Below are 25,608 nucleotides of genomic sequence, written 5' to 3' on the forward strand. Positions count from 1 at the left end.
CAGTGGCTGGCTTGTTTGCTCGTCCTCTGAGTTATACTGCTAGCTTCTGGAGTGAGGAGACAGTGTGTTCTACATTTCATATATACATATATATGTCATGGGACACAGACAATGTGCGTTTCAGATCTTTACTTAAAGCTAAAAGCTTGACCCAGACTATCTAACATGACAACTAGCTTGAAATAACACTTCATACATGTAATCTATACTGAGCCTCTGGGGTCATTGTGACATTGTTTAGTTTTTGTCTGGTCCATTTTGTGCTTCCTTCACTACCTGTGCCTTGAATGGAAAAGGTGCAGAGTGGCATATCAGTCAAAATACATGAAACTGAGATGCTATAAAGAAAAATCTACGAAGAAAGAAATATGCCAAAATCATTTATTATGATTTTAATTAATATAAAGTTAGTGAGTAAGGCCAGTTTTTACCTCACTGTGACATTTAACTCCTTCAAATGTAAAATCCAGACAACCTTCTAGCAACTGCTTTCATATCTGCTACACTTTTTTTATTGTAATGGAAAGTTTTTTATTATTTTACTGATTCATTTTACATTCTGCTTACTCCCCCGACCTCCAGTCATTTCTCCCACAATTCTTCCCTCCATTCTCCTCCCCTTCTCCTCTGAGATGGTGGAGACCCCCTGGGTATTGTCCTTTCCCTGCACATCAAGTCTCTATGAGGCTAGGTGCATCCTCTCCCATTGAGGCCAGAGAAGACAGCAAGAAGAACATATTTCATGTAGAGGCAGCAGCTTTTGGGGCAGCCTCTGCTCCAGTTGTTTGGGATCTGCATCAAGAGCAAGCTTCACTTCTGCTACATATGTGCAAAGAAGCCTAGGTCCAGCCCATGTGTGTATATTCTTTGGTTGGCGGTTGAGTCTCTAAAGTCCCAAGCATACAGGTAGTTGACTCTCTTGGTCTTCTTGTGGAGTTCCTATCCCCTTAGGGGCTGCAATCCTTCCCCCTACTCTTCCATAAGAGTCCCCAAGCTCCATCTACTATTTGGCTGTGGGTATTCACATCTGAGTCAGCTGTTGGTAGAGCCTCTAGAGGAAAGCCAGGCTAGACTTCTGTCTGTCTGGTTCAGGATCCACAGGTCAGATGAAGGTGGGCGGAGATGTGGGGGGAGGGGCAAGGTCCCCTTGGGATAACAGGCTGCTCAGGCAGCATGGCTTGCTCCAGAGCCTACATTATCTTAATTCATAGGGGTTGCTATGGATATTCATCTTTCAAACAAAAAATGAGCCTGATTGTTAAAGATGTGTCTGGTAGACTGCATTTGAAAAGCGGGTTTTAATGAGAGACAGGTTCTGGACAGCCTGGCTGTGGGTTAGGAGAGGATGTAGAACACCATGAGGCAACAATTCAAGCTTTAGTTTGGAGAAGGGACCTGTATATTATTGCTCACTGCATGAAAATACTACCTCTCAAAATACAGAAACAGAATTTATCTCTTTTTACTTATTTTATTGTTTTACAATGGAAATAGAATTACATCACATCCTTCCTCATCCTTTGTCCACCCCCTGATATCCTCCCTCAAACCCCTCCCATTCTTCTTCAAGTTGATAGTTTGATAGCCCCCTTTCCTTTGATCATTGTTACATGTGTGCATGTATGTATATGCATATATATATGTTTGCAATATGCTGTCTATTTTTGTTGTTTATGTTTCAAAGCTGACCAGTTTTCACTAGACAACCAATAAGGGGGCTCATCTTGGGAAAGCTAATTCTCTTCTTCTCAGCAGTATTAATTGTCCATTGTTCTTTGTGTAGGGATGAGTCCTCTTGGAATTTCTCTTTTCATCTTAACAGTCCTATTGATGTTGTTATTGTTCTGGTCTTGTCTATGTAGCCATTTTAAGGAGAGACTAAACCAGAGAATTTCTACTCCCAGTGTTTATCAGGACACCTAGAACAGTTTTAAGCTGTGAGTTAGCAGGGACACATTACCAGTGTAGAGCTATCTAATTTATGTACTTTCTGATGGCCCAAAGGAGGTGGATATTTGATAGGCATACTTCTGACAACAATCCAATCTCATTTATGGAGACCTCAGAGAGGCCATGGTGTCCTATTGGAAGCCACATAGTTATTTGTCAAAGGAAATCCGGTTTTTGCAGCTATTATAAATAGACAATTTTCTGCCCAAAACAGAAGCAATATTAAAAAATGCTTAGTGAATGTATCATAGGTTAGGATAACAAAGGAGATGACAGAGTTGTCATAAAATCTTTTAGGTCTTGATACCATAGATAATAAGGTTCATCAAAGGAGGGATGATTAGGATGCAGTGCCCATGGTGATGTACCAGGGGTAAGGTATGGTTCCCTAAGCTGTATGTAATGAACAGGAGCAACGCAGGCATACAGAAGCAAAGCATAGCCTGTATGTGAGAGGCACAGGTCTTGAGGGCCTCAAGTAACTTTGGTCACTATGCCAGAGTATGAATAAAAAGAAGTGAGCATGAGGACTGAGGATATGGTACATTAGTTAAGAGAGTGTACTACTCTGTAGTGGACATGACTTTGATTTCTTAATGCCCACATGATGGCTCACAACCACCTATAATTCTAGATCCAGGGAATTAGATTCATCTTCTGAGTTCCATGGGCTTCTTCACATACATGGTGCATATACACTTACTCAAGCACACACATTTATAGATAACGATAAAATAAAATAAATGATATATGTATGTGCATGCTTTGTGACAAGTACTCAACTTATACTTAAAATTTGAGCCTCTTTCTACCTCTACTGTTGTTGGGAGAAGGGATGCCATTTTTTTCTGTAGTGTTGTTGCTCATAAGTTTCCCTTTCTCATTGAGAACATTTCACCCATGGCCATGTAAGAAGCTCTAATTAAAGTGGGATCGCACACAAAAGGAGGGCATGACAGAAAGGCAGAGATTTGTTGGAAAAACAGTGTGAGAGGAGTGGTCTGAAAGTGGGGACTAGGAGATGAAAAGATAAAATCGCTTGTATCCATATATGAAATTGTCAGCCATTAAAAAGTGAAGAATTGTGCAGCTTCGTGAAAAACATACTTAATTCCAAAGAGCTGGAGAAACAGTGATCCACTTAGAAGGACACAGTTTCCATGGTTAATCCTCAACCTCTTAGTCTTAGGGTCTTTCTGCTCACTCTTCCATGAAGATTCCCTGGCCTTGTGGGAAAGTCTGTGATAGGTACATCTCATTTAATGCTGAATACTCCAGTCTCTTATTCTCTGCACTTTGACTGTTTGAGGTCTCTTTGTTACCACCATCTAAGGCAGGAAGAAGCTTCTCGTGTGAGGGCAGAGATATGTTGACCTACAGATATAGCAGTAAGTCATCAGGAGTCATTTTAACACTGTCCAAAGGGAGTATTAGGAGGATTGATCACAAGTAAAATTGTTAAGTGATCGAAGTGTATACATCATTAATTTAACTTCCATGTCATTCTAGTAATTTATTGGTGATAACATTATTATAGAAAGTAGCGTCAAAATTTGTGAAGGAATAGTGCAAACATTGTGTAAAAACAGTCACTTATACATTTCAGAAAGCAAAGCGTATATTTTTGAATGTATATGAGTTAATTCTTCTCATCAATTATAATATTGTAATCAGTTCATGACAACCATTCTACCGAAGTTCAGACACTTCTGTGCTGCAAGGATTCTGAAAAGAAGCTTTGACTCATCCCTTAACATTAGTTACAATAGTCCAGCCACAAACTGTTACTGAATCTTACCCAGTGAGATCACCTTGACAATGGCCCTGCGGATCTGTTGAGTCTTGATGCTGTAGATCACAGGGTTCATCACAGGTGGGAAAAGAACAGACACTGTGCCCATGAGGATGTGCACTAGAGGTGAGGTGTGCTGTCCAAATCTGTGCACAATGGACAGACCCAGAACGGGAACATAAAAACAGAGCACAGCCAGGATGTGGGAGACACATGTGTTGAGGGCCTTGAGCCTCTCCTCTGCAGAGGCAATGGCCAGCACAGTGCGGAGGATGACAACATAGGAGAGCAGGATGAACAGGACATCTGAGCCCATGGCCAGCGTGATGGTGCACAGTCCGTAGAGTCTGTTGAAATGTGTATCAGAGTAGGCCAGGCGAATCATGTCCTGATGAAGACAATAGGCATGGCAGAGAGCACCAGGGTGACAGTAGTCAAATGTCAATAGGTGTAGTGAGGGTGCGGCTGTAATAGCTGCACTCCGCATACCCAACACCGTGCCTATCAATGCCACACGGGGCCCAGTAAGCACAGATGCATAGCGCAGTGGGAATCGGATTGCCACCAGACGATCCAGAGCCATAGCAAATAGCACTGCTGACTCCATGAAGAAGAAAGAGTGGAGGAAGTGCTGTTGCAGCACACAGGGCACCAGACCCACCCTCCGGGCCTCAAACCATAACACCCCTAGCACGGAAGGCAGCGTGGACATGCACAGGCCCAAGTCTGTCACGGCCAAGATAGCCAGGAAGTAGTACATGGGCTGGTGGAGAGAAGGCTCAGTTCGAACCAGATGCAAAATAATGGTATTACCCATGATGGCTACAAAGTACCCCATAAATATGGGCAATGAAATCCAATGATGAGCCCACTCCAGGCCTGGGAAGCCGGTGAGCAAGAATATGGCGTAGCTGAAGTTGGCACTTGGTGGAACAGACACCTTCATTTTCAAGATACACTCTGGGGATGAAGGCATGTGGTCAAAACTTAGGACAATAAGAATGAGCCCCCCCCCCCAGTGTACACAGGGAAAGACTCCCACTACGTGTTCTGTCTGGTCTTCAATGGCCTCTTTTTTTTTTTTTTTCCGGAGCTGAGGACCGAACCCAGGGCCTTGCGCTTGCTAGGCAAGCGCTCTACCACTGAGCTAAATCCCCAACCTTCAATGGCCTCTTAATTAGCAACTGTCTTCACAAGCAGGATACACTCTTTTCCTATTTACCCATATATTTTCTTATTGCAATGTAACATACATCTTCACTTAGTGACATTAAATATGAATGAATTTTTCCCTGCCCTTGAGAAAATGAATAAATGGTTACCTCAGATTTCTTTAACCAAACAAACAAAAAACAAAGCCAGGTATAGCGGAGTATCTAAATTCCTTTCCTAAATGGTCTTGTGTGATCTTATTTTTTTCTCTTTCTGTACAATAGTTATTTTTTTAGCTATTCTGAACAAATTGCAGATCACTGTAAAGATTTCCTTTCTTTCATCTCCCCATTTTTATCTTCTGGCTAGTAGACACTTTCCATATTGTCTATGTGATCAAATGATGAGCTATGCTCTTCTTCCCAAATGCAGACCTTCTCAAGGAGTTCCAGGCTTTTCTTGCCCAGAATCCAGGCTCAAATATTTCAATGTCTCTGATCATTCTTTTCCACAAAGAGTTGTAGATGTTACATCTATTCACTCTGGGTCTTTACAGACACATAATTACCATTTACTGAGATTCTAATTATTTAAAAGTAACAGACTACCTAAGCAATCCTTGAGGATAAGGAATTTATAACTGCCAACTAGAAATTAGTCAATAATCTATCTTAACATGTAGTTTCAGGGTCACAGGCACCTTTTTCTATCTGTGCCCAGGCCTGAGGTTGTGCCAGAGATCTCTATACCCAAATTCTGCTCAGAGACAGCTGGTCTCCCAGGAGTGCTGACACATAGGCTTACAGGAGGGAAAAGCCAGAGTCAGAGACAGGAAGACAAAAGGACACCAGAGATAACCTGATGGCAAGAGGCAAGTGCAAGAACAAAAGCAACAGAAAACAAGGCTACTTGGCATCATCTGAAACCAGTTTTCCCACCACTGCAAGCCCTGGATACCTCAACACATGGAAAAGCAAGATTCAGATTTAATCACATCTCATGAAGATAACCGAGGACTTTAAGATGGATATAAATAACAGCCTTAAAGAAATACAGGACAATACAAGTAAACAGGTAGAGGCCCTTAAAGAGGAAACACAAAAATCCCTTACAGAATTACAGGAAAACACAACCAAACCAGGTGAAGGAATTGAACAAAACCATCCAGGGTCTGAAAATGGGAATAGAAACAATAAAGAAATCACAAAGGGAGACAATCACAAAGGGAGATAGAAAATCTAGGAAAGAGATCAGGAGTCATAGATGCGAGCATCACCCTCCCACCCAAAAAAAGCCCAGACCACATGGAGTTTAGGGCAAAATTCTATCAGACCTTCAATGCACACCTAATATCAATACTCTTCAAACTATCCCACAAAATAGAAATAGAAGGAACACTACCCAATTCCATCTATAAAGACACAGTTATGCTGCTACCAAAACCACACAAAGACCCAACAAAAAAGAGAACTTCAGACCAATTTCTCTTATAAATATTGATGTAAAAATAATCAATAAAATTCTCACAAACTGAATCCTAGAACACATCAAAATGATCATCCATCATGATCAGGTAGGCTTTATCTCAGGGATGGAGGGATGGTTCAATATACGAAATCCACTAACATAATCCACTATATAAACAAACTCAAAGAAAAGTAACCACATGATCATTTCTTTTTTTTTTAATAAAAGAGAATATTTAATGGGGGCTGACTTACAGGTTCAGAGTAATCATTTCTTTAGATGCTGAAAAATCATTTGACAAAATTCAACACCCCTTCATGTTAAAAGTTTTGGAAAGACCAGCAATTCAAGGCCCATACCTAAAAACAGTAAAAGTAATATACAGCAAACTAGTAACCAACATCAAACTAAATGGAGAGAAACTTGATGCAATCCCACTAAAATCCAGGACTAGACAAGGCTGCCCAGACTCTCCCTGTCTATTCAATATAGTGCTTGAAGTTCTAGCTACAGCAATTAGACAGCGAAAGGAGGTCAAAAGGATACAAATTGGAAAGGAAGAAGTCAAAATATCACTATTTGCAGATGATATGATAGTATACTTTAGTGACCCCAAAAATTCCACCAGAAAACTCCTACACCTGATAAACATCTTCAGCAAAGTGGCTGAATATAACATTAACTCAAAGAAATCAGTAGATTTCAAAGTAGATTTCAAATCAGTAGAATCAAAGAATCATCTTTTACTCAAAGGATATGTAGGCTGAGAAAGAAATTAGAAAAATGACACCCTTCACAATAGTCACAGATAATATAAAATATCTTGAGGTGACTTTAACCAGACAAGTGAAAGATTTGTATGACAAGAAATTCTAGTCTTGAAGGAAGAAATCAAAGAGCTCAGAAGATGAAAAGATCTCCCATGCTCATGAATCAGCAGGATGAATAGAGTAAAAATGGCCATCTTGCCAAAAGCAATCTACAGATTCAGTGCAATCCCTATCAGAATTCTAACTCAATTCTTTACAGAGTTAGAAAGAGAAATTTGCAAATTCATTTGGAATAACAAAAAAACCCAGAACAGTAAAAACTATTCTCAAAAATAAAATAACTTCTGGGGGAATCACCATCCCTGACCTCAAGGTATACTACAGAGCATTAATGATAAAACAAACAAACAAAAAACAAAAAACAAACAAACAAAAAAAAACTGCGTGATATTGGTACAGAGACAGGCAGATAGATCAATGGAATAGAATTGAAGACCCAGAAATGAACCCACACACCTATGGTCACTTGATCTTTAACAAAGAAGCTAAAACCATCCAGTGGAAAAGACAGCATTTTCAACAAATGATCTTGGTTCAACTGGAATTTAGCACATAGTAGAATGCAAATTGATCGATTCTTATCTCCCTGTACAAATCTCAAGTTCAAGTGGATCAAGGACCTCCACATAAAACCAGATACACTCAATCTGATGGAAGAGAAAAAAGGGAAAAGCCTCAAACACATGAGTAGAGGAGAATATTTTCTGAACAGAACACCAATGACTAATACTCTAAGAATGAGAATTAACAAATGGGGTCTCAGAAAATTGTAAAGCTTCTGTAAGGCAAAGGACACTGTCAATAGGACAAAACGGCAACAAACAGATTTGGAAAAGATCTTTGTTTAAAACTATTTGGGATTGTTGCTGGGTGAATCACTAGATTTATGGAGAACTTAGTCACAAATGGCTTGTAGAAAATACTGTCATGTAGTTGATTTTACAATTCTCTTTTACAGGAAGCCACTCCACCACAGAATGCTAATATGCCAGTGGTACCCAGTATGTCTTATATATAGTTATTGCGAATAGTTTTCTGATATGCATAACTTCCAAATTACTTTTTTAAAGTAAATAATTGTTTGAAATTTATTTTGTAGAGATAAAACATACAATAGAATTTCTGGAGTAGAGATTAAACTATTAGCACTAACGCAAGTGATGTGAATGATTTAATAAAATAACTTTAATCCTCCCCAAAAGAAAAGGAATGCAAAGGAAAAAAAGAGCAAAGAAAAACTTACAGTTTAAGTCAAAAGAAATTTGGTTGAAGGATGAGTTGACAAGTGAGATTGAAGGAAGGAAAGGGTTAAGGTACAGTCACAGCAAGATATGTGGAATATGAGGAACACACTGGTGGCCTTTATAAGAATATAGAAAGTAAGTTGTTATGATGATGTCATGGTCAAAGAAACTAGGGAGATTAGTTGATGAAGAAAGCAAAATAATTCAAGTAGACCAGCACTGAAATGATGTTGAGGAAGACACTAGAGAACAGAGTGTTAGAGGGACAGGAATTTCTAAAACTCCAATGGAGAATCTGAGGAGCAGAGGATGCCGGAGACATGGGCAAGAGAAGGAAGGGACACCAGCTTGAAAGATGGGGAAAAGCATGCCAGAGAAATGCATAGTGGGAGATTTGGGCAAGGAATTGATGATATAGAGATATGTGTAGCAATCTTGCATAGATGGAAGACTTTAGAAGAATCAAAAGAGGTCTGGGACCAAGAACAGATGGGAAAAGGCAGAGAAGAAACAGGGAGGGACACAGAGGGATGTGAGAAGGGAAAACTGTTGAAAATCAACCGTGAAGAGAGGTGCAGAGGAAGACAAGCAGCAGTATTGGTTGGTGTTGTGAGGAGCCTGTAGATCAGTACCCAAGGGAGGGAAGAATCAGCATCCTCATCTTGGTGAACACAACAGCCAAGAAGTGGTGCAGTTCTCTGGCACAGTAGGTGTGGTGTGATTACCAAGGGTACTGGCTCTGGGGTTGCCCTTCATTCGGACCAAAGCTGCCTTGTCTCTTACTCCCGTGCTTAGGCATAACATAACTAAGTCTCAATTTCTTCATCTGTGAAGTTGGAACAACTACTCAGTTTTTGAGATTATTAAGTCATTTACATGCAGTTTTAAGGTGACCTATACTCAATAGATGTGGATTACTGGATGCAGTTTCCAATACTACACTCTCTTTAAAAATTATTTCATGAGGTTTTTTCTTATATTCTGAGTATGGTTCTTCGTGTCTACAGTAGACTGGTAGGCAAATTCAGTGCATAGTCTGAATTTAGTGGACATATCATATTTGAAAGTCTGATACTCTTAAGCATGATTTTGGACAAGTCAACTACATGGTTTCTTTCTATGAGGGATAATTTTCACCCATGTCTTATCTGCCTTACAGGAAAATGGTGTGGCTTATTGAACTTTAAAAAGACTTGGTCTAAAATGTTGCAAGCTGTGTTAGTACAGTTATGGAGATTACAATTTCTTGTCTGAAGAAAACCTTAACCATTCAACTATAAAGTACAGCCCTGTAGCAAGCCAAGATTTCTTTTCCTAATAGAACATGGAGCAAGCACAGAACAATGACCCAGTCACAGACTGGCCATCATTCCGGGAGCTTCCCTATCTTACAACTCTCCAAGTAGTTCTGCTGGATTTGAGATATCACAGAGGACCCTGGGTAGGCTTACACTACCAAAATCCAAAGGGTCTCCAGCAACTCACGATTTTGTACAGCTTCTTTCCAGGCACTTCAGCTTTCCCTCTCCTGCGCCAGCCTCTTCTGGCTGATTCAGGCTAATGCTGTGGTCTGCATTGGAATCTATAAGGCCCTGTTGTTTCTCCTTTGGGCCTTGGAAACCCCTGAGAATTCTGCTTAGACTGATGCAGATCTTGCAAACACAAAGTAACATTGAGGATCCTTCCAAAAACTTAATCCTGGTGCCTTAGTTTTCTTCAGTGGAAATGTAGTAGTAGTGGCCTGGAAGTACCACAGGTGTTGCTTCAGTGAGTCAGGTGGTCTTTCTTTCACTCTCCTCTCATACAGTTGCCATCTTGTTTAGACAATACATTAGTTGACTTTCAGCTAGTTTTCCCTCTTCTTTCTCCAGCAGATCCCTTGAAATCCCTCCAGGTGATCCTATAAATACTCACACTCCTGAATTCAGCAGATAGCCAATGATTACAAGTCTGCTCAGATATTTGGACACCAAATCAGTAAGAAAGAATCCCCGTCTTTGAGAAAACAGAAAACAGATGTCAAGAGCCCATGTGACAGATAAAGGAGATGTGCAAAGGTTCTGAGTCCTCACTAAGTGATGCATGAAGTTATGTGATTATCCATTGCTTGAACAATTTTCTTTTACCAATGTAGTGCTGCCCTCAAAGGCCTCAGGAACCCAAATGATATTAAACAAGATGAGGGATGGTCCAGACCATTTACAACAGAGAATCACTTGCAGGATAAATGTGCTTATTATAAATTTTGTTTGCTTGTGTTTTTTTTTTTTTTTTTCTTTTTTTCGAGCTGGGGACCAACCCAGGGCCTTGCGCTTGCTAGGCAAGTGCTCTACCACTGAGCTAAATCCCCAACCCCTGCTTGTGTTTTTTTAAAGTATCTGTGACATAAAAAACACAAATTCTGCCATCAGGTAGAACAATGCCATATTTTGTTATTTGGGAAAGTTACTTTACCTCTTGGCCCCAGTTGATTTATCTATAAATTGACTTTTAACAGTACTTACCTAGTAAGGATACTGTTTAATTTAAATAATATACAGCTCACTGAGGCTTTATAATGATTCCTAGATCACAGTATGTGTTCAAAATAGCTTCTAGCCTTAATAATGCTCTATACCTGTAATCCCTGCTCTCCCAGGAAGCTGAAAGGTGAGAATCACGGGCTCCAGGCAGGACTGGGATACAGGTCTGTCTCTAAATTAAAGGTACTTTGGGGGAAAAATTTGTACTATCCATTCAATTTTCTAAATCTAATATTGCTCTAAAATGAGTCTATTACAAACTTCTTATTTTTCTTTTGTTGTTTGTTCTTTTTTCTTTCATTTTTAGATATAAAATTGAAACGTTCAAATACAGTATGACAAAACTACATTAAGGTTAAGGGCTAAAAGTTGGAATTTCTTTCACTAAGTTAGCAGATCCTGAAATGAAAGTTCTTATTTGTAATGGTCTAAGAAATGCAGTCACGGTAAACTTTATTTCAATTCTGTAACCTTAGAATTTTTTGCTGAGACAGCTGGACATGGTGTTAAATGTTTGGAATTCAAGTCAGCACTAGAGAAACAGAAACAGGAGAATCAGGAGTTCAAGGTAATCCAGGGCTCAACTGCAAGTTTGAAACCAGTCTAAGCTGCATGAGGTCCTGTTTGAGAAGTCTAATAAATAAATAAATGCAACAATGAAATGAATGAAAAGATTTTTTTCTCCCTAGAAATATCAATTTCTCATTATGCAAAAATGTCTACCTAATTCTCAGATGACATTGAAAATGAGTGCATTAATACACACTGTCGTTGTTCATGTTTTTTTTTTTTACTGGATTTTTTTAATTTAAATTTCAGTTGTTATCCCCTTTCCTGGTTTCCCATCCATAAAGTACCTATCCCATATCCCCTCCCCATTCTTCTATGAGGGTGTTCCCACACCTATCCACCCACTCCTTCCTTCCTCTCCACATAGACATTCCCTTATACTGAGTGGGCCGAGCCTTGGCAGGACAAAGAGCTTCTCCTATTGGTGCCCAACAAGGTCATCCTCTGCTACATATGCATCTGAAGCCATGGGTCTGTTCATGTGTACTTTATGGATGGTGGTTTAGTACCTGGGAGCTCTGTTTGGTTGGTATTGTTGTTCTTATGGGGTTACAAACCCCTTGAGCTCCTTCAATCCTTTCTCTAACTCCGCTAATGAGGACCCTGTTCTCAGTTCAATGGTTGGCTGCATGCATCTGCCTCTGTATTTGTCATGATCTAGCAGAACCTCTCAGGAGACATCTGTATCAGGCTCCTGTCAGCATGCACTTCTTGGCATCAGCAATATTGTATGGTAGCTGTATGTATATGGGCTGTATCCCCAGATGGGGCAGTCTCTAGATGGTCTTCCTTTCAGTCTCTGCTCCAAACTATGTCTCCGTACTTCCTCCTATTAATATTTTTGTTTCCCTTCTAAGAAGGACAGAAATATCCACACTTTGATTATCCTTCTTCTTGAGCTTCATGTGGGTTGTGGATTGTATCTTGGGTAATCTGAGCTTTGGGGCTAGTATCCAATTATCAGTGAGTACATACCATGTGTGTATTTTTTGTGATTGGGTTATCTCACTCAGGATGATAATGTCTAGTTCCATCAATTTGCCTATGAATTTCATGAAGTCTTTTTAATAGCTGAGTAGTACTCCATTGTGTAAATGTACCATATTTTCAGTATCCATTCCTCTGTTGAAGGGCATCTGGGTTCTTTCCAGCTTCTGGCTATTATAAATAAGGCTGCTATGAACACAGTGGAAAATGTGTCCTTGTTATATGTTGGCGCATCATTTGGGTATATGCTCAGGAGTGGTATAGCTGGGTGTTCTGGTTTGCCCGGGAGTTATCTGTATTTTGATGCTAATTCCACTGCCCCAAGGACAGCTGCCTAGTCATGTACTCAGGACTCAGGTGACTTCACCAGAACCTTCTCCCCATTGAATTTGTAAAATACAGGTGAAGGGCAGGTACAGGATAGAAGGAGGCCTGTCATTGGATGAGATGGATGGATGGGTGGGAGAGAAATTTGAAGGAAGAGGAGAACAGAATGGAAAAGAAGAGACAGGAGGGAGATGGAGAGAAGCGGTGGCAGGAGAATATGACAGGTGATGTTTAGATTCCACTCTGTGTATTTACAGGTTGTTATTAATGTTCTTAAGGGGCAGCTGGTCTGGGCCACCATGGAGTTGGGATGTGTTTCCGCCAAGATATCTAGCAGATATCTTGGGGCACCGTGGTGCAGGACCTAGCAAGGAAAAAGACAACCTTACTTTTTTTATTTTTTATATTTTACACAACAGTTGGGTCTTCAGGAAGCACTATGTCCAATTTTCTGAGGAAACTCCAGACTGATTTCCAGTGTGGTTGTACCAGGTTGCAATCCCACCACATGGGAGGAGCGTTTTTCTTTCTCTATGTCCTTGCCTGCATATGTCGTCACCTGAAATTTTTAATCTTGGCCATTCTGACTGGTGTCAGGAGGAACCTCAGGATTGTTTGGATTTGCATTTTCTGATGACTAAGGATGTTGAACATTTCTTTAGGTGTTTCTCAGCCATTTGATATTCCTCAGTTGAGAATTCTTTGTTTAACTCTGTACCACATTTTTAATAGGATTATTTGATTCTCTGGTGTCTAATTTCTTGAGTTCTTTGTATGTATTGGATAGCCCTCTATTGGATATAGGATTGGTAAAGATCTTTCACCAATCTGTTGGTTGCTGTTTTGTCCTAATGACAGTGTCCTTTGCCTTACAGAAGCTTTTAAATTTTATGAAGTCCTATTTGTTGATTCTTGATCTTAGAGCCATTGATGTTCTGTTCAGGAAAATCTCCCTAGTGCCTATGAATTTGAGGTTCTTCCATACTTTTTCATCCATTAGTTTGAGTGTATCTGGTTTTATATGGAGGTCCTTGATCCACTAGTACTTGAGCATTGTACAGGGCAATAAGAATAGATCAATTTGCATTCTACTACATGCTGAATTCCAGTAGAACCAACACCATTTGTTGAAAATGCTGTCTTTTTTTCCATTGGATGGTTTTAGCTTCTTTGTCAAAGATCAAATGACCATAGGTGTGTGGGTTCATTTCTGGGTCTTCAATTCTATTCCATGGATCTACCTGCCTGATTTTGTACCAATACTATACGGTTTTTATCACTATTGTTCTGTAATACAATTTGAGGTCAGGGATGGTGATTCCCGCAGAAGTTCTTTCATTGTTGAGGATAGTTTTCACTTTCCTGGGATTTTTGTTATTCTGAAAGGTAGAAGTTTTAAGGTTGCCCCCCTAAGCAAAAGTTTAGAGCAGAAGAAAGAAACTGGTCAGGCCCTGGAACTGCAATTACACCAGCTGGTTCAGCAACTCTCTCCCAGGAGCTAACTGACCATAAAGTTAGATTAAAATCTTAAAGAACAATCTTTAGAAACAGGAAGCTTCTCCCAGGAACTGGCTGACCATAAAGTTAAACAATCTGGAGAAACAGGAAGCTCCTCCTTGTGATTTTTCACTGGTATTCTCAACATTTTCCAACCTTACCCCCTTGGGTTGTGGTTTCTTCCTTTAAATACGTCTTCTCCCAGCTACTCAGGGTCAAACTCCTCTGCCCCTCCGTGGGATACAAGTCTTGACCCCAGTGCACTGGTTCCTATTAATAAACCTCGTGTTATTACAGCAAGGACAGTCTCACGTGAATTCTTGGTGGGTCATGTCATCCTGAGACTTGAGTGAGGGTCTCCCCGCTCTGGGGGTCTTTCAATTCCAAATGAATTTTCAAATTGTTCATTCTAACTTTATGAATAATTGAGTTAGAATTTTGATGGAGATTGCATTGAATCTGTAAATTGCTTTTGGCAAGATGACCATTTTTATAATATTAACCCTGCCAATCCATGAGCATGGGAGATATTTCTATCTTATGAGATCATCAATTTCTTTCTTCAGACACTTGAAGTTCTTGTCACACAAATCTTTCACTGGGTTGGTTAGAGTCACACTGATGTATTTTATATTATTTTTGGCTATTGTGAAGGGTGTCATTTCCCTAATTTCTTTCCCAGCCATTTTATCCTTTGGGTAGAGAAAGGCTCCTTATTTGTTTGAGTTAATTTTATATCCAGCAACTTTGCTGAAGTTGTTTATCAGGCTTAGTAGTTCTCTGGTGGAACTTTTGGGGGTCACTTAAGTATATTATCATATCATCTGCAAATAGTGATATTTTGACTTCTTCCTTTCCAATTTGTATCCTTTTGACCTCCTTTTGTTGTCTAATTGCTGTAGCTGGAACTTCAAGTACTATACTGAATAGATAGGCAGAGAGTGGGCCACCTTGTCTAGTTCCTGATTTTAGTGGGATTCCTTCAAGTTTCTCTCCATTTAGTTTGATGTTGGTTACTGGCTTGCTGTACATTGCTTTTACTATGTTTTGGTATGGGCCTTGAATTCCTGATATTTTTAAGTCTTTTAACATGAAATGGTGTTGAATTTTGTCAAATGCTTTTTCAGCAGCTAAATAAATGACCATGTGCTTATTTTTCTTTGGGTTTATCTATGTAGTGGATTATGTTGATAGATTTTTGTAAGACTGTGTCAGCACTCTTGGAGACCGGCTTTCTCCCAGTAGGATCTGTATATAGAATTCTGTGTCACACACAGGGTCAGCTCCAGGTGCAGGGGAAAACCGGAAGGATCCTACCCCAGTCTGCTTCTAAGTTCCTGTGTCCAGCAGGCTCCAGGCAAGTGTCTTGGAGCAGAAGTGATGGTCTTACCTCCTCTCTCAGATGTGTTGGTACTCCTGAAGACTGGCTTTCACCCGGTGGTTTCTGGGTACAGACAGCTGTGCCACAGGGTCAGCTCTAGGAGCAGGCAGAAACCGCAAGGATCCTGCCCCATTCTGCTCCTAGGTTCCTGTGTCCAGAGAGCTCCAGGTGGTTCCTCTTGGGCCAGGAATGTGAGCAGTAATGGTGGTTTACCTGTGCTCTCAGGATTGTCTGCATTTCTGAGAGTCCTGCTTACTCTCCACATGATCTGTGTACAGAGAGCTGTAATATCAGATTACCTCCAGGCACAGGCCATTGTTCATGTTTAATAAGTGGTAATATGCACTGTCACTGTTAATGCTTAACAAGTGCTAACAAATGCTGTCATTGTCATCATCACCAAAGCAGTCATATAGGATGTTCCAGAGTCTTTCTAAATTATCTATTTTAGGAAATGCAACTGAGTCATGATATTTGGAAAAATTGGCCTGCATTAGATATAATGAAACATATAGTTAAGATTATACATAACAGTGCTCTTTATAATGGGTATAAATGTTCTGAAAAACCTATGCCTTCTGATTTTTCTGTTCATAAAAGTTTTCTCTCCTTTTTGACTTCGTCTTTTCTTTTCAGTGAGAATCTGGTTATGTAGCCAAGGTGGGTCTTGAATTCAAATATAATTGCTGGGGTTCCCAATATGTATCTCCATTCTTGGCTTTTACATTGCCACGTGGAAAATAGTTTCCTAAGTATTAAACATTATTTTAATAATCAACATTTTTATTTAATGTACTATCTCATATCTTTTGGCTTGGATATTTTATGTGCTGTACTTTTCATTATGAACAACACAGTTAACTTTTTTTTTTTTTATTATTAACTTGAGTATTTCTTATATACATTTCGAATGTTTTTCCCTTTCCTGGTTTCCGGGCAAACATCCCCTCCCCCCTCCCTTCCTTATGGGTGTTCCCCTCCCAACCCTCCCCCTTGCTGCCCTCTCCCCCAACAGTCTAGTTCACTAGGGGTTCAGTCTTAGCAGGACCCAGGGCTTCCCCTTCCACTGGTGCTCTTACTAGGATATTCATTGCAACCCACAAGGTCAGAGTCCAGGGTCAGTCCATGTATAGTCTTGGGGTAGTGGCTTAGTCCCTGGAAGCTCTGGTTGCTTGGCATTGCTGTACATATGGGGTCTCGAGCTCCTTCAAGCTCTTCCAGTTCTTTCTCTGATTCCTTCAACAGGGGTCCCGTTCTCAGTTCAGTGGTTTCCTGCTGGCATACGCCTCTGTATTTGCTGTATTCTGGCTGTGTCTCTCATGAGCGATCTGCACTCACATTTTGATCATCCGTCTTGAGTTTCATTTGTTCTAGGCATCTAGGGTAACTCAAGCATTTGGGCTAATAGCCACTTATCAATGAGTACATACCATGTATGTCTTTCTGTGATTGGGTTAGCTCACTCAGGATGATAGTTTCCAGTTCCAACCATTTGCCTACGAATTTCACAAAGTCATTGTTTTTGATAGCTGAGTAATATTCCATTGTGTAGATGTACCACATTTTCTGTATCCATTCCTCTGTTGAAGGGCATCTGGGTTCTTTCCAGCTTCTGGCTATTATAAATAAGGCTGCGATGAACATAGTGGAGCACGTGTCTTTTTTATATGTTGGGGCATCTTTTGGGTATATGCCCAGGAGAGGTATAGCTGGATCCTCAGGCAGTTCAATGTCCAATTTTCTGAGGAACCTCCAGACTGATTTCCAGAATGGTTGTAGCAGTCTGCAACCCCACCAACAATGGAGGAGCGTTCCCCTTTCTCCACATCCTCGCCAGCATTTGCTGTCACCTGAGCTTTTGATCTTAGCCATTCTCACTGGTGTGAGGTGAAATCTCAGGGTTGTTTTGATTTGCATTTCCCTTATGACTAACGATGTTGAACATTTCTTTAGGTGTTTCTCAGCCATTCGGCATTCCTCAGCTGTGAATTCTCTGTTTAGCTCTGAACCCCATTTTTTAATAGGGTTATTTGTCTCCTTGCTGTCTAACTTCTTCAGTTCTTTGTATATTTTGGATATAAGCCCTCTATCTGTTGTAGGATTGGTAAAGATCTTTCCCAATCTGTTGGTTGCCGTTTTGTCCTAACCACAGTGTCCTTTGCCTTTACAGAAGCTTTGCAGTTTTATGAGATCCCATTTGTTTCCATTCTTGATCTTAGAGCATAAGCCATTGGTGTTTTGTTCAGGAAATTTTTCCAGTGCCCATGTGTTCCAGATGCTTCCCTAGTTTTTCTTCTATTAGTTTGAGGTGTCTGGTTTGATGTGGAGGTCCTTGATCCACTTGGACTTAAGCTTTGTACAGGGTGATAAGCATGGATCGATCTGCATTCTTCTACATGTTGACCTCCAGTTGAACCAGCACCATTTGCTGAAAATGCTATCTTTTTCCATTGGATGGATTTGGCTCCTTTGTCAAAAATCAAGTGACCATAGGTGTGGGATTCATTTCTGGGTCTTCAATTCTGTTCCATTGGTCTATCTGTCTGTCTCTGTACCAATACCATGCAGTTTTTATCACTATTGCTCTGTAATACTGCTTGAGTTCAGGATAGTGATTCCCCTGAAGTCCTTTTTTTATTGTTGAGGATAGTTTTAGCTATCCTGGGTTTTTTGTTATTCCAGATGAATTTGCAAATTGTTCTGTCTAACTCTTTGAAGAATTGGATTGGTATTTTGATGGGGATTGCATTGAATCTGTAGATCGCTTTTGGTAAAATGGCCATTTTTACTATATTAATCCTGCCAATCCATGAGCATGGGAGATCTTTCCACCTTCTGAGGTCTTCTTCAATTTCTTTCTTCAGTGTCTTGAAGTTCTTATTGTACAGATCTTTTACTTGCTTGGTTAAAGTCACACCGAGGTATTTTTATATTATTTGGGTCTATTATGAAGGTGTCGTTTCCCTAATTTCTTTCTCGGCTTGTTTCTCTTTTGTGTAGAGGAAGGCTACTGATTTATTTGAGTTAATTTTATACCCAGCCACTTTGCTGAAGTTGTTTATCAGCTTTAGTAGTTCTCTGGTGGAACTTTTGGCATCACTTAAATATACTATCATATCATCTGCAAATAGTGATATTTTGACTTCTTCTTTTCCGATCTGTATCCCTTGACCTCCTTTTGTTGTCTGATTGCTCTGGCTAGAACTTCAAGAACTATATTGAATAAGTAGGGAGAGAGGGGCAGCCTTGTCTAGTCCCTGATTTTAGTGGGATTGCTTCAAGTTTCTCTCATTTAGTTTAATGTTAGCAACTGGTTTGCTGTATATGGCTTTTTTACTATGTTTAGGTATGGGCCTTGTATTCCTATTCTTTCCAGGACTTTTTATCATGAAGGGTGTTGAATTTTGTCAAATGCTTTCTCAGCATCTAATGAAATGATCATGTGGTTTTGTTCTTTCAGTTTGTTTATATAATGGATCACGTTGATGGTTTTCCGATATTAAACCATCCCTGCATGCCTGGGATGAAGCCTACTTGATCATGGTGGATGATTGTTTTGATGTGCTCTTGGATTCGGTTTGCCAGAATTTTGTTGAGTATTTTTAAGGCCAATGTTCATAAGGGAAATTGGTCTGAAGTTCTCTTTCTTTGTTGGGTCTTTGTGTGGTTTAGGTATAAGAGTAATTGTGGCTTCATAGAAGGAATTGGTAGTGCTCCATCTGTTTCAATTTTGTGGAATAGTTTGGATAATATTGGTATGAGGTCTTCTATGAAGGTCTGATAGAATTCTGCACTAAACCCGTCTGGACCTGGGCTCTTTTTGGTTGGGAGACCTTTAATGACTGCTTCTATTTCCTTAGGAGTTATGGGGTTGTTTAACTGGTTTATCTGTTCCTGATTTAACTTCGGTACCTGGTATCTGTCTAGGAAATTGTCCATTTCCTGTAGATTTTCAAGTTTTGTTGTATATAGGCTTTTTATAGTAAGATCTGATGATTTTTTGAATTTCCTCTGAATCTGTAGTTATGTCTCCCTTTTCATTTCTGATTTTGTTAATTTGGACACACTCTCTGTGTCCTCTCGTTAGTCTGGCTAGGGTTTATCTATCTTGTTGATTTTCTCAAAGAACCAACTTTTGGTTCTGTTGATTCTTTCTATGGTCCTTTTGTTTCTACTTGGTTGATTTCAGCTCTGAGTTTGATTATTTCCTGCCTTCTACTCCTCCTGGGTGTATTTGCTTCTTTTTGTTCTAGAGCTTTTAGGTGTGCTGTCAAGCTGCTGACATATGCTCTTTCCTGTTTCTTTCTGCAGGCACTCAGCGCTATGAGTTTTCCTCTTAGCACAGCTTTCATTGTGTCCCATAAGTTTGGGTATGTTGTACCTTCATTTTCATTAAATTCTAAAAAGTTTTTAATTTCTTTCTTTATTTCTTCCTTGACCAGGTTATCATTGAGTAGAGCATTGTTCAGTTTCCACGTATATGTGGGCATTCTTCCCTTATTGTTATTGAAGACCAGCTTTAGGCCGTGGTGGTCCGATAGCACGCATGGGATTATTTCTATCTTTCTGTATCTGTTGAGGCCTGTTTTTTGACCAATTATATGGTCAATTTTGGAGAAAGTACCATGAGGAGCTGAGAAGAAGGTATATCCTTTTGCTTTAGGGTAGAACGTTCTATAAATATCCGTTAAGTCCATTTGGCTCATGACTTCTCTTAGTCTGTCTCGCTCTGTTTAATTTCTGTTTCCATGATCTGTCCATTGATGAGAGTGGGTGTTGAAATCTCCTACTATTATTGTGTGAGGTGCAATGTGTGTTTTGAGCTTTAGTAAGGTTTCTTTTTACGTATGTAGGTGCCCTTGTATTTGGGGCATAGATATTTAGGATTGAGAGTTCATCTTGGTGGATTTTTCCTTTGATGAATATAAAGTGTCCTTCCTTATCTTTTTTTGATGACTTTTAGTTGAAATTGATTTTATTTGATATTAGAATGGCTACTCCAGCTTGCTTCTTCAGACCATTTGCTTGGAAAGTTGTTTCCCAGCCTTTTCACTCTGAGGTAGTGTCTGTCTTTGTCTCTGAGGTGTGTTTCCTGTAGGCAGAGAATGCAGGGTCCTCGTTGTGTATCCAGTTTGTTAATCTATGTCTTTTTATTGGGGAGTTGAGGCCATTGATGTTGAGAGATATTAAGGAATAGTGATTATTGCTTCCTGTTATATTCATATTTGGATGTGAGGTTGTGTTTGTGTGCTTTTCTTCTCTTTGTTTTGTTGCCAAGACGATTAGTTTCTTGCCTCTTCTTGGGTATAGCTTGCCTCCTTATGTTGGGCTTTACCATTTATTATCCTTTGTAGTGCTGGATTTGTAGAAAGATATTGTGTAAATTTGGTTTTGTCATGGAATATCTTGGTTTCTCCATCTATGTTAATTGAGAGTTTTGCAGGATACAGTAGCCTGGGCTGGCATTTGTGTTCTCTTAGGGTCTGTATGACATCAGTCCAGGATCTTCTGGCCTTCATAGTTTCTGGCGAAGTCTGGTGTGATTCTGATAGGTCTGCCTTTATATGTTACTTGACCTTTTTCCCTTACTGCTTTTAATATTCTTTTCTTTATTTTGAGCGTTTAGTGTTTTGACTATTATGTGACGGGAGGTGTTTCTTTTCTGGTCCAATCTATTTGGAGTTCTGTAGGCTTTTGTATGCCTATGGGTATCTCTTTTTTTAGGTTAGGAAGTTTTCTTCTATGATTTTGTTGAAGATATTTACTGGTCCTTTGAGCTGGGAGTCTTCACTCTTCTATACCTATTATCCTTAGGTTTGATCTTCTCATTGAGTCCTGGATTTCCTGTATGTTTTGGACCAGTAGCTTTTTCCGCTTTTTACATTATCTTTTGACAGTTGAGTCAATGATTTCTATGGAATCTTCTGCTCCTGAGATTCTCTCTTCCATCTCTTGTATTCTGTTGGTGAAGCTTGTATCTACAGCTCCTTGTCTCTTCTTTTGGTTTTCTATATCCAGGGTTATTTCCATGTGTTCTTTCTTGATTGCTTCTATTTCCATTTTTAATTCCTTCAACTGTTTGTTTGTGTTTTCCTGGAATTCTTTCAGGGATTTTTATGCGATTCCTCTCTGTAGGCTTCTACTTGTTCTCTAAAGGAGTTCTTCACGCTTTTCTTGAAGTCCTCCAGCATCATGATCAAATCTGATTTTGAAACTAGATCTTGCTTTTCTGGTGTGTTTGGATATTCCATGTTTGTTTTGGTGGGAGAATTGGGCTCCGATGATGCCATGTAGTCTTGGTTTCTGTTGCTTGTGTTCCTGCGCTTGCCTCTGGCCATCAGATTATCTGACAGTGGCTAGACTGTCCTATAAGCCTGTGTGTCAGGAGTGCTGTAGACCTGTTTTACTGTTTTCTTTCAGCCAGTTATAGGGACAGAGTGTTCTGCTTTTGTGTGTGTAGTTTTGTCCCTCTACAGGTCTTCAGTTGTTCCTGTGGGCCTGTGTCTTGAGTTCACCAGGCAGGTCACTTGCAGCAGAAAAGTTGGTCTTACCTGTGGTCCCGAGGCTCAAGTTCGCTCGCGGGGTGCTGCCCACGGGCTCTCCGAGGTGGCAGCACCCAGGAAGATCTGCGCCGCCTCTTCCGGGAGCCTCCGTGCACCAGGGTTCCAGATGGCCTCCGGTGTTTTCCTCTGGAATCAGCAATGTGTGAGAGCAGTCTCTTCTGGTTTAGGCGTGTCTGCCTCTCTGAAGGTTTAGCTCTCCTTCCCACCTGATTTGGGTGCAGAGAACTGTTTATCCGGTCTGTTTCCTTCAGGTTCCGGCGGTGTCTCAGGCAGGGCTCCTGCCTCACCTGGGCCCTCTCCCACGGGAGCCCAGAGGCCTTATACAGTTTCCTCTTGGGCCAGGGATGTGGGCAGGGGTGGGCAGTGTTGGTGGTCTCTTCTGGTCTGCAGCCTCAGGAGTGCCCACCTGACCAGGCGGTAAGGTATCTCTCCCACTGGTTCTGGGAGCAGAGAGCTGCTGCGGGCGGGTATCCGCTGGTGTGGGACGTCCGGTATACACTGGACGTGCATGGTCCTAGAGGGATTCTTCCTCTGTTGTCCTGAGTCCACCAGGCAAGTCACTTGCAGCAGATAAGTTAGTCTTACCTGTGGTCCCGAGGCTCAAGTTCGCTCGCGGGGTTCTGCCCACGGCTCTCCGCAGTGGCAGCGACCAGGAAGATCTGCGCCGCCTCTTCCGGGGAGCCTCCATGCACCAGGGTTCAGATGGCCTCGGTGTTTTCCTCTGGAATCAGCAATGTGTAGAGAGCAGTCTCTTCTGGTTTCAAGAGGCGTGTCTGCCTCTCTGAAGGTTTAGCTCTCCTTCCCACGGGATTTGGGTACAGAGAACTGTTTATCCGGTCTGTTTCCTTCAGGTTCCGGCGGTGTCTCAGGCAGGGCTCCTGCCTCACCTGGGCCCTCTCCCACGGGAGCCCAGAGGCCTTATACAGTTTCCTCTTGGGCCAGGGATGTGGGCAGGGGTGGGCAGTGTTGGTGGTCTCTTCTGCTCTGCAGCCTCAGGAGTGCCCACCTGACCAGGCGGTAAGGTATCTCTCCCACGGGTTCTGGGAGCAGAGACAGTTAACTTTTTTAGTAACTCACTAAGTGTTCAGTTTGTTTATGAAAGATTTAATGTTCAGAATAAAACTTATATGTAAGGAGTATCTGCCTTTGAAGCTGCAGGGAGTCTAGGCAGAGTTATTACAAAATATGCACCTGTATAGATATACACACATATGTATACATACAGACATACACATACATAAACAGAAAAACACAATGTATAAACACAGGCATGTAAACACCCTCCCCCCACACGAAATCATTCAGAAACTAGGAGATTATGGTCTAGAATATGACTTTTAGGAAGTCTTGTACAATGTTTGATGTCTCTATATCAACAAACCATTTTCTTTGGTGACTGTGTCTCTTTTGCTATTATTGACACTTACTAGTGAAGATACATTATATACCAGTCATTGAATTTACAACATATATATTTATTAATGTTAGATGCATCTATAATACCTGCAAGGAGTTTAAATTAAATTAGTCCTATATTCTATTGGATGCAGGCACATAATACATGAACATACAAACCATATGACAAATGTACATATAGGATGTGATGAAAACAAACAGCTTTGTCTGTTCTGTGTTTAGAAAACTGCCTGTCATTTAGGAAGCAAAATTAAAGGTGAGACTAAACATGGATTATGATCAGTTGTGGTATAGTAGAGCTGGATGCTCTGTTGATTTGGAGTTCACATATCCTGAGCAGTGGAACTGTGACTCCACATGTTTGTCACGGTTTCCTTGACTGAACCTATTCTGCTGCACATCACTGTTCAGCAACTCACAACTACGGCAGACAGATAGAAACAGTGGCTTCAGCTTCACATTGAATTGAGTTGCAAGATTCAAGAGATTAAAACAAACAAGAGAAAATCAGAGATGAGCAGACTCAGGAGGAGGTTCAAGGGCTTCTAGAGGAATGCTCATAGGAGATCAACTTCAGGAAGAGTTCAGGGATTCATTCTAACCAGTTTAGGGGAAGTGTGCCAAATGTTAATGAATTGATATGAGTCTGCAGTCTGACAGTAAGGTTTAAACAGAATAATAAGAAAGGAAGAGGACTTTGGCCAAGAAGAAAAGATGAGATGAAATAGGCATCATAATTTAAGGAAATGAAGGTCGTTTTTGTGAGCCACAACTTGAAGGAAAAGAAACATATTTACATTTTATTTATGACGAAGCTATCATGCTGTTGAGTGTTATGACAGGTACTTAATGTAATTGAATTTTGATTTCTTACAGTAAGGACATTCAATGATTCATTTAGCTCCAGGACTCAGAATTGACCTTTCTAAAGCCTACGAACCTAATGATTGCTCTTCGGATTTCCTTTGTCTTAATACTATATATGACTGGGTTAAGCATGGGAGGTACGAAGAGGTAGATGTTGGCCATGAGAAGATGTACAGCAGGTGGAGCATGTTTCCCAAAGCGGTGTACAAGAGACAGCCCCGTCATGGGCACAAAGAACACAAGCACAGCACAGAGATGTGATGTACATGTTTGGAAGGCTCGGATCTGCTCCTCTTGGGAAGCCAGACCTGCCACTGTGTATAGGATGAATCCATAGGACAGTGCAATGAGCACAAGGTCTAGCATCACGGTGAACACCACCAGTGACAGTCCATATAAGTTGTTGAAGGTGGTGTCCACACATGCCAGGTGTATCACCTCCTGGTGTAGACAAAATGAATGGGAGAGAACAAGAGGTCCACAGTAGGGAAAATTCTTCAGGAGGAGGACAATTGGGATAAGGGCTACAGGCCCCCTGAGGATGATACATAGGCCTGCCCTCATCACCCTCTCAATGGTGATAATGACCGAGTACCTCAGTGGGTAGCAGATGGCCACAAAACGATCAAATGACATGACAAGGAGCACCGCAGACTCCATGAAGGAAAAAGAGTGGATGCAGAACATCTGGATTTGGCAGGCTCCAAAATAAATGCTATGGTAATTGAACCAAAAAATACCCACCATGGTGGGCAAGGTAGACACTGACAGCCCCAGGTCAGTGAGCGCCAGCAAGGAGAGCAGATAGTACATGGGTGTGTGCAGACGAGGGCTGGTCTTAATAATCACCAGAATGAGACAATTGCCTGAGATGGCCACCAGGTACATCAAGAAAAAAGGGATGAAAATCCAGTGTTCAAAGGCTTCCAAACCAGGAAAGCCACTGAGATAAAACATGGGGCTAAAATGAGTTATGTTTGACAGGATCATGAATTGAGAAGTAAGAAGATACTGTGCTGGTATTTCTCAAGGATGGACCTGAA

At 40.8% G+C, this 25,608-nt stretch overlaps 2 protein-coding genes across 2 annotated transcripts; both read right to left on the minus strand.

Annotated features, from left to right (window-relative positions):
- Positions 1–3,734: 3,734 nt before the first annotated feature.
- Positions 3,735–4,688, minus strand: LOC116894008 (olfactory receptor 51L1-like). Its single transcript, XM_032895724.1, has one exon. It carries the CDS (start codon positions 4,686–4,688, stop codon positions 3,735–3,737), a length of 954 nt encoding a protein of 317 aa, XP_032751615.1.
- A 19,907-nt stretch (positions 4,689–24,595) lies between these two features.
- LOC116893159 (olfactory receptor 51M1-like) lies at positions 24,596–25,582 on the minus strand. Its single transcript, XM_032895076.1, has one exon. The coding sequence runs from the start codon at positions 25,553–25,555 to the stop codon at positions 24,596–24,598; it is 960 nt and encodes a 319-aa protein (XP_032750967.1). The 5' UTR covers positions 25,556–25,582.
- Positions 25,583–25,608: the final 26 nt, after the last annotated feature.

This window comes from Rattus rattus, chromosome 2 (genome assembly GCF_011064425.1).
Source record: "Rattus rattus isolate New Zealand chromosome 2, Rrattus_CSIRO_v1, whole genome shotgun sequence".
NCBI lineage: Eukaryota > Metazoa > Chordata > Mammalia > Rodentia > Muridae > Rattus > Rattus rattus.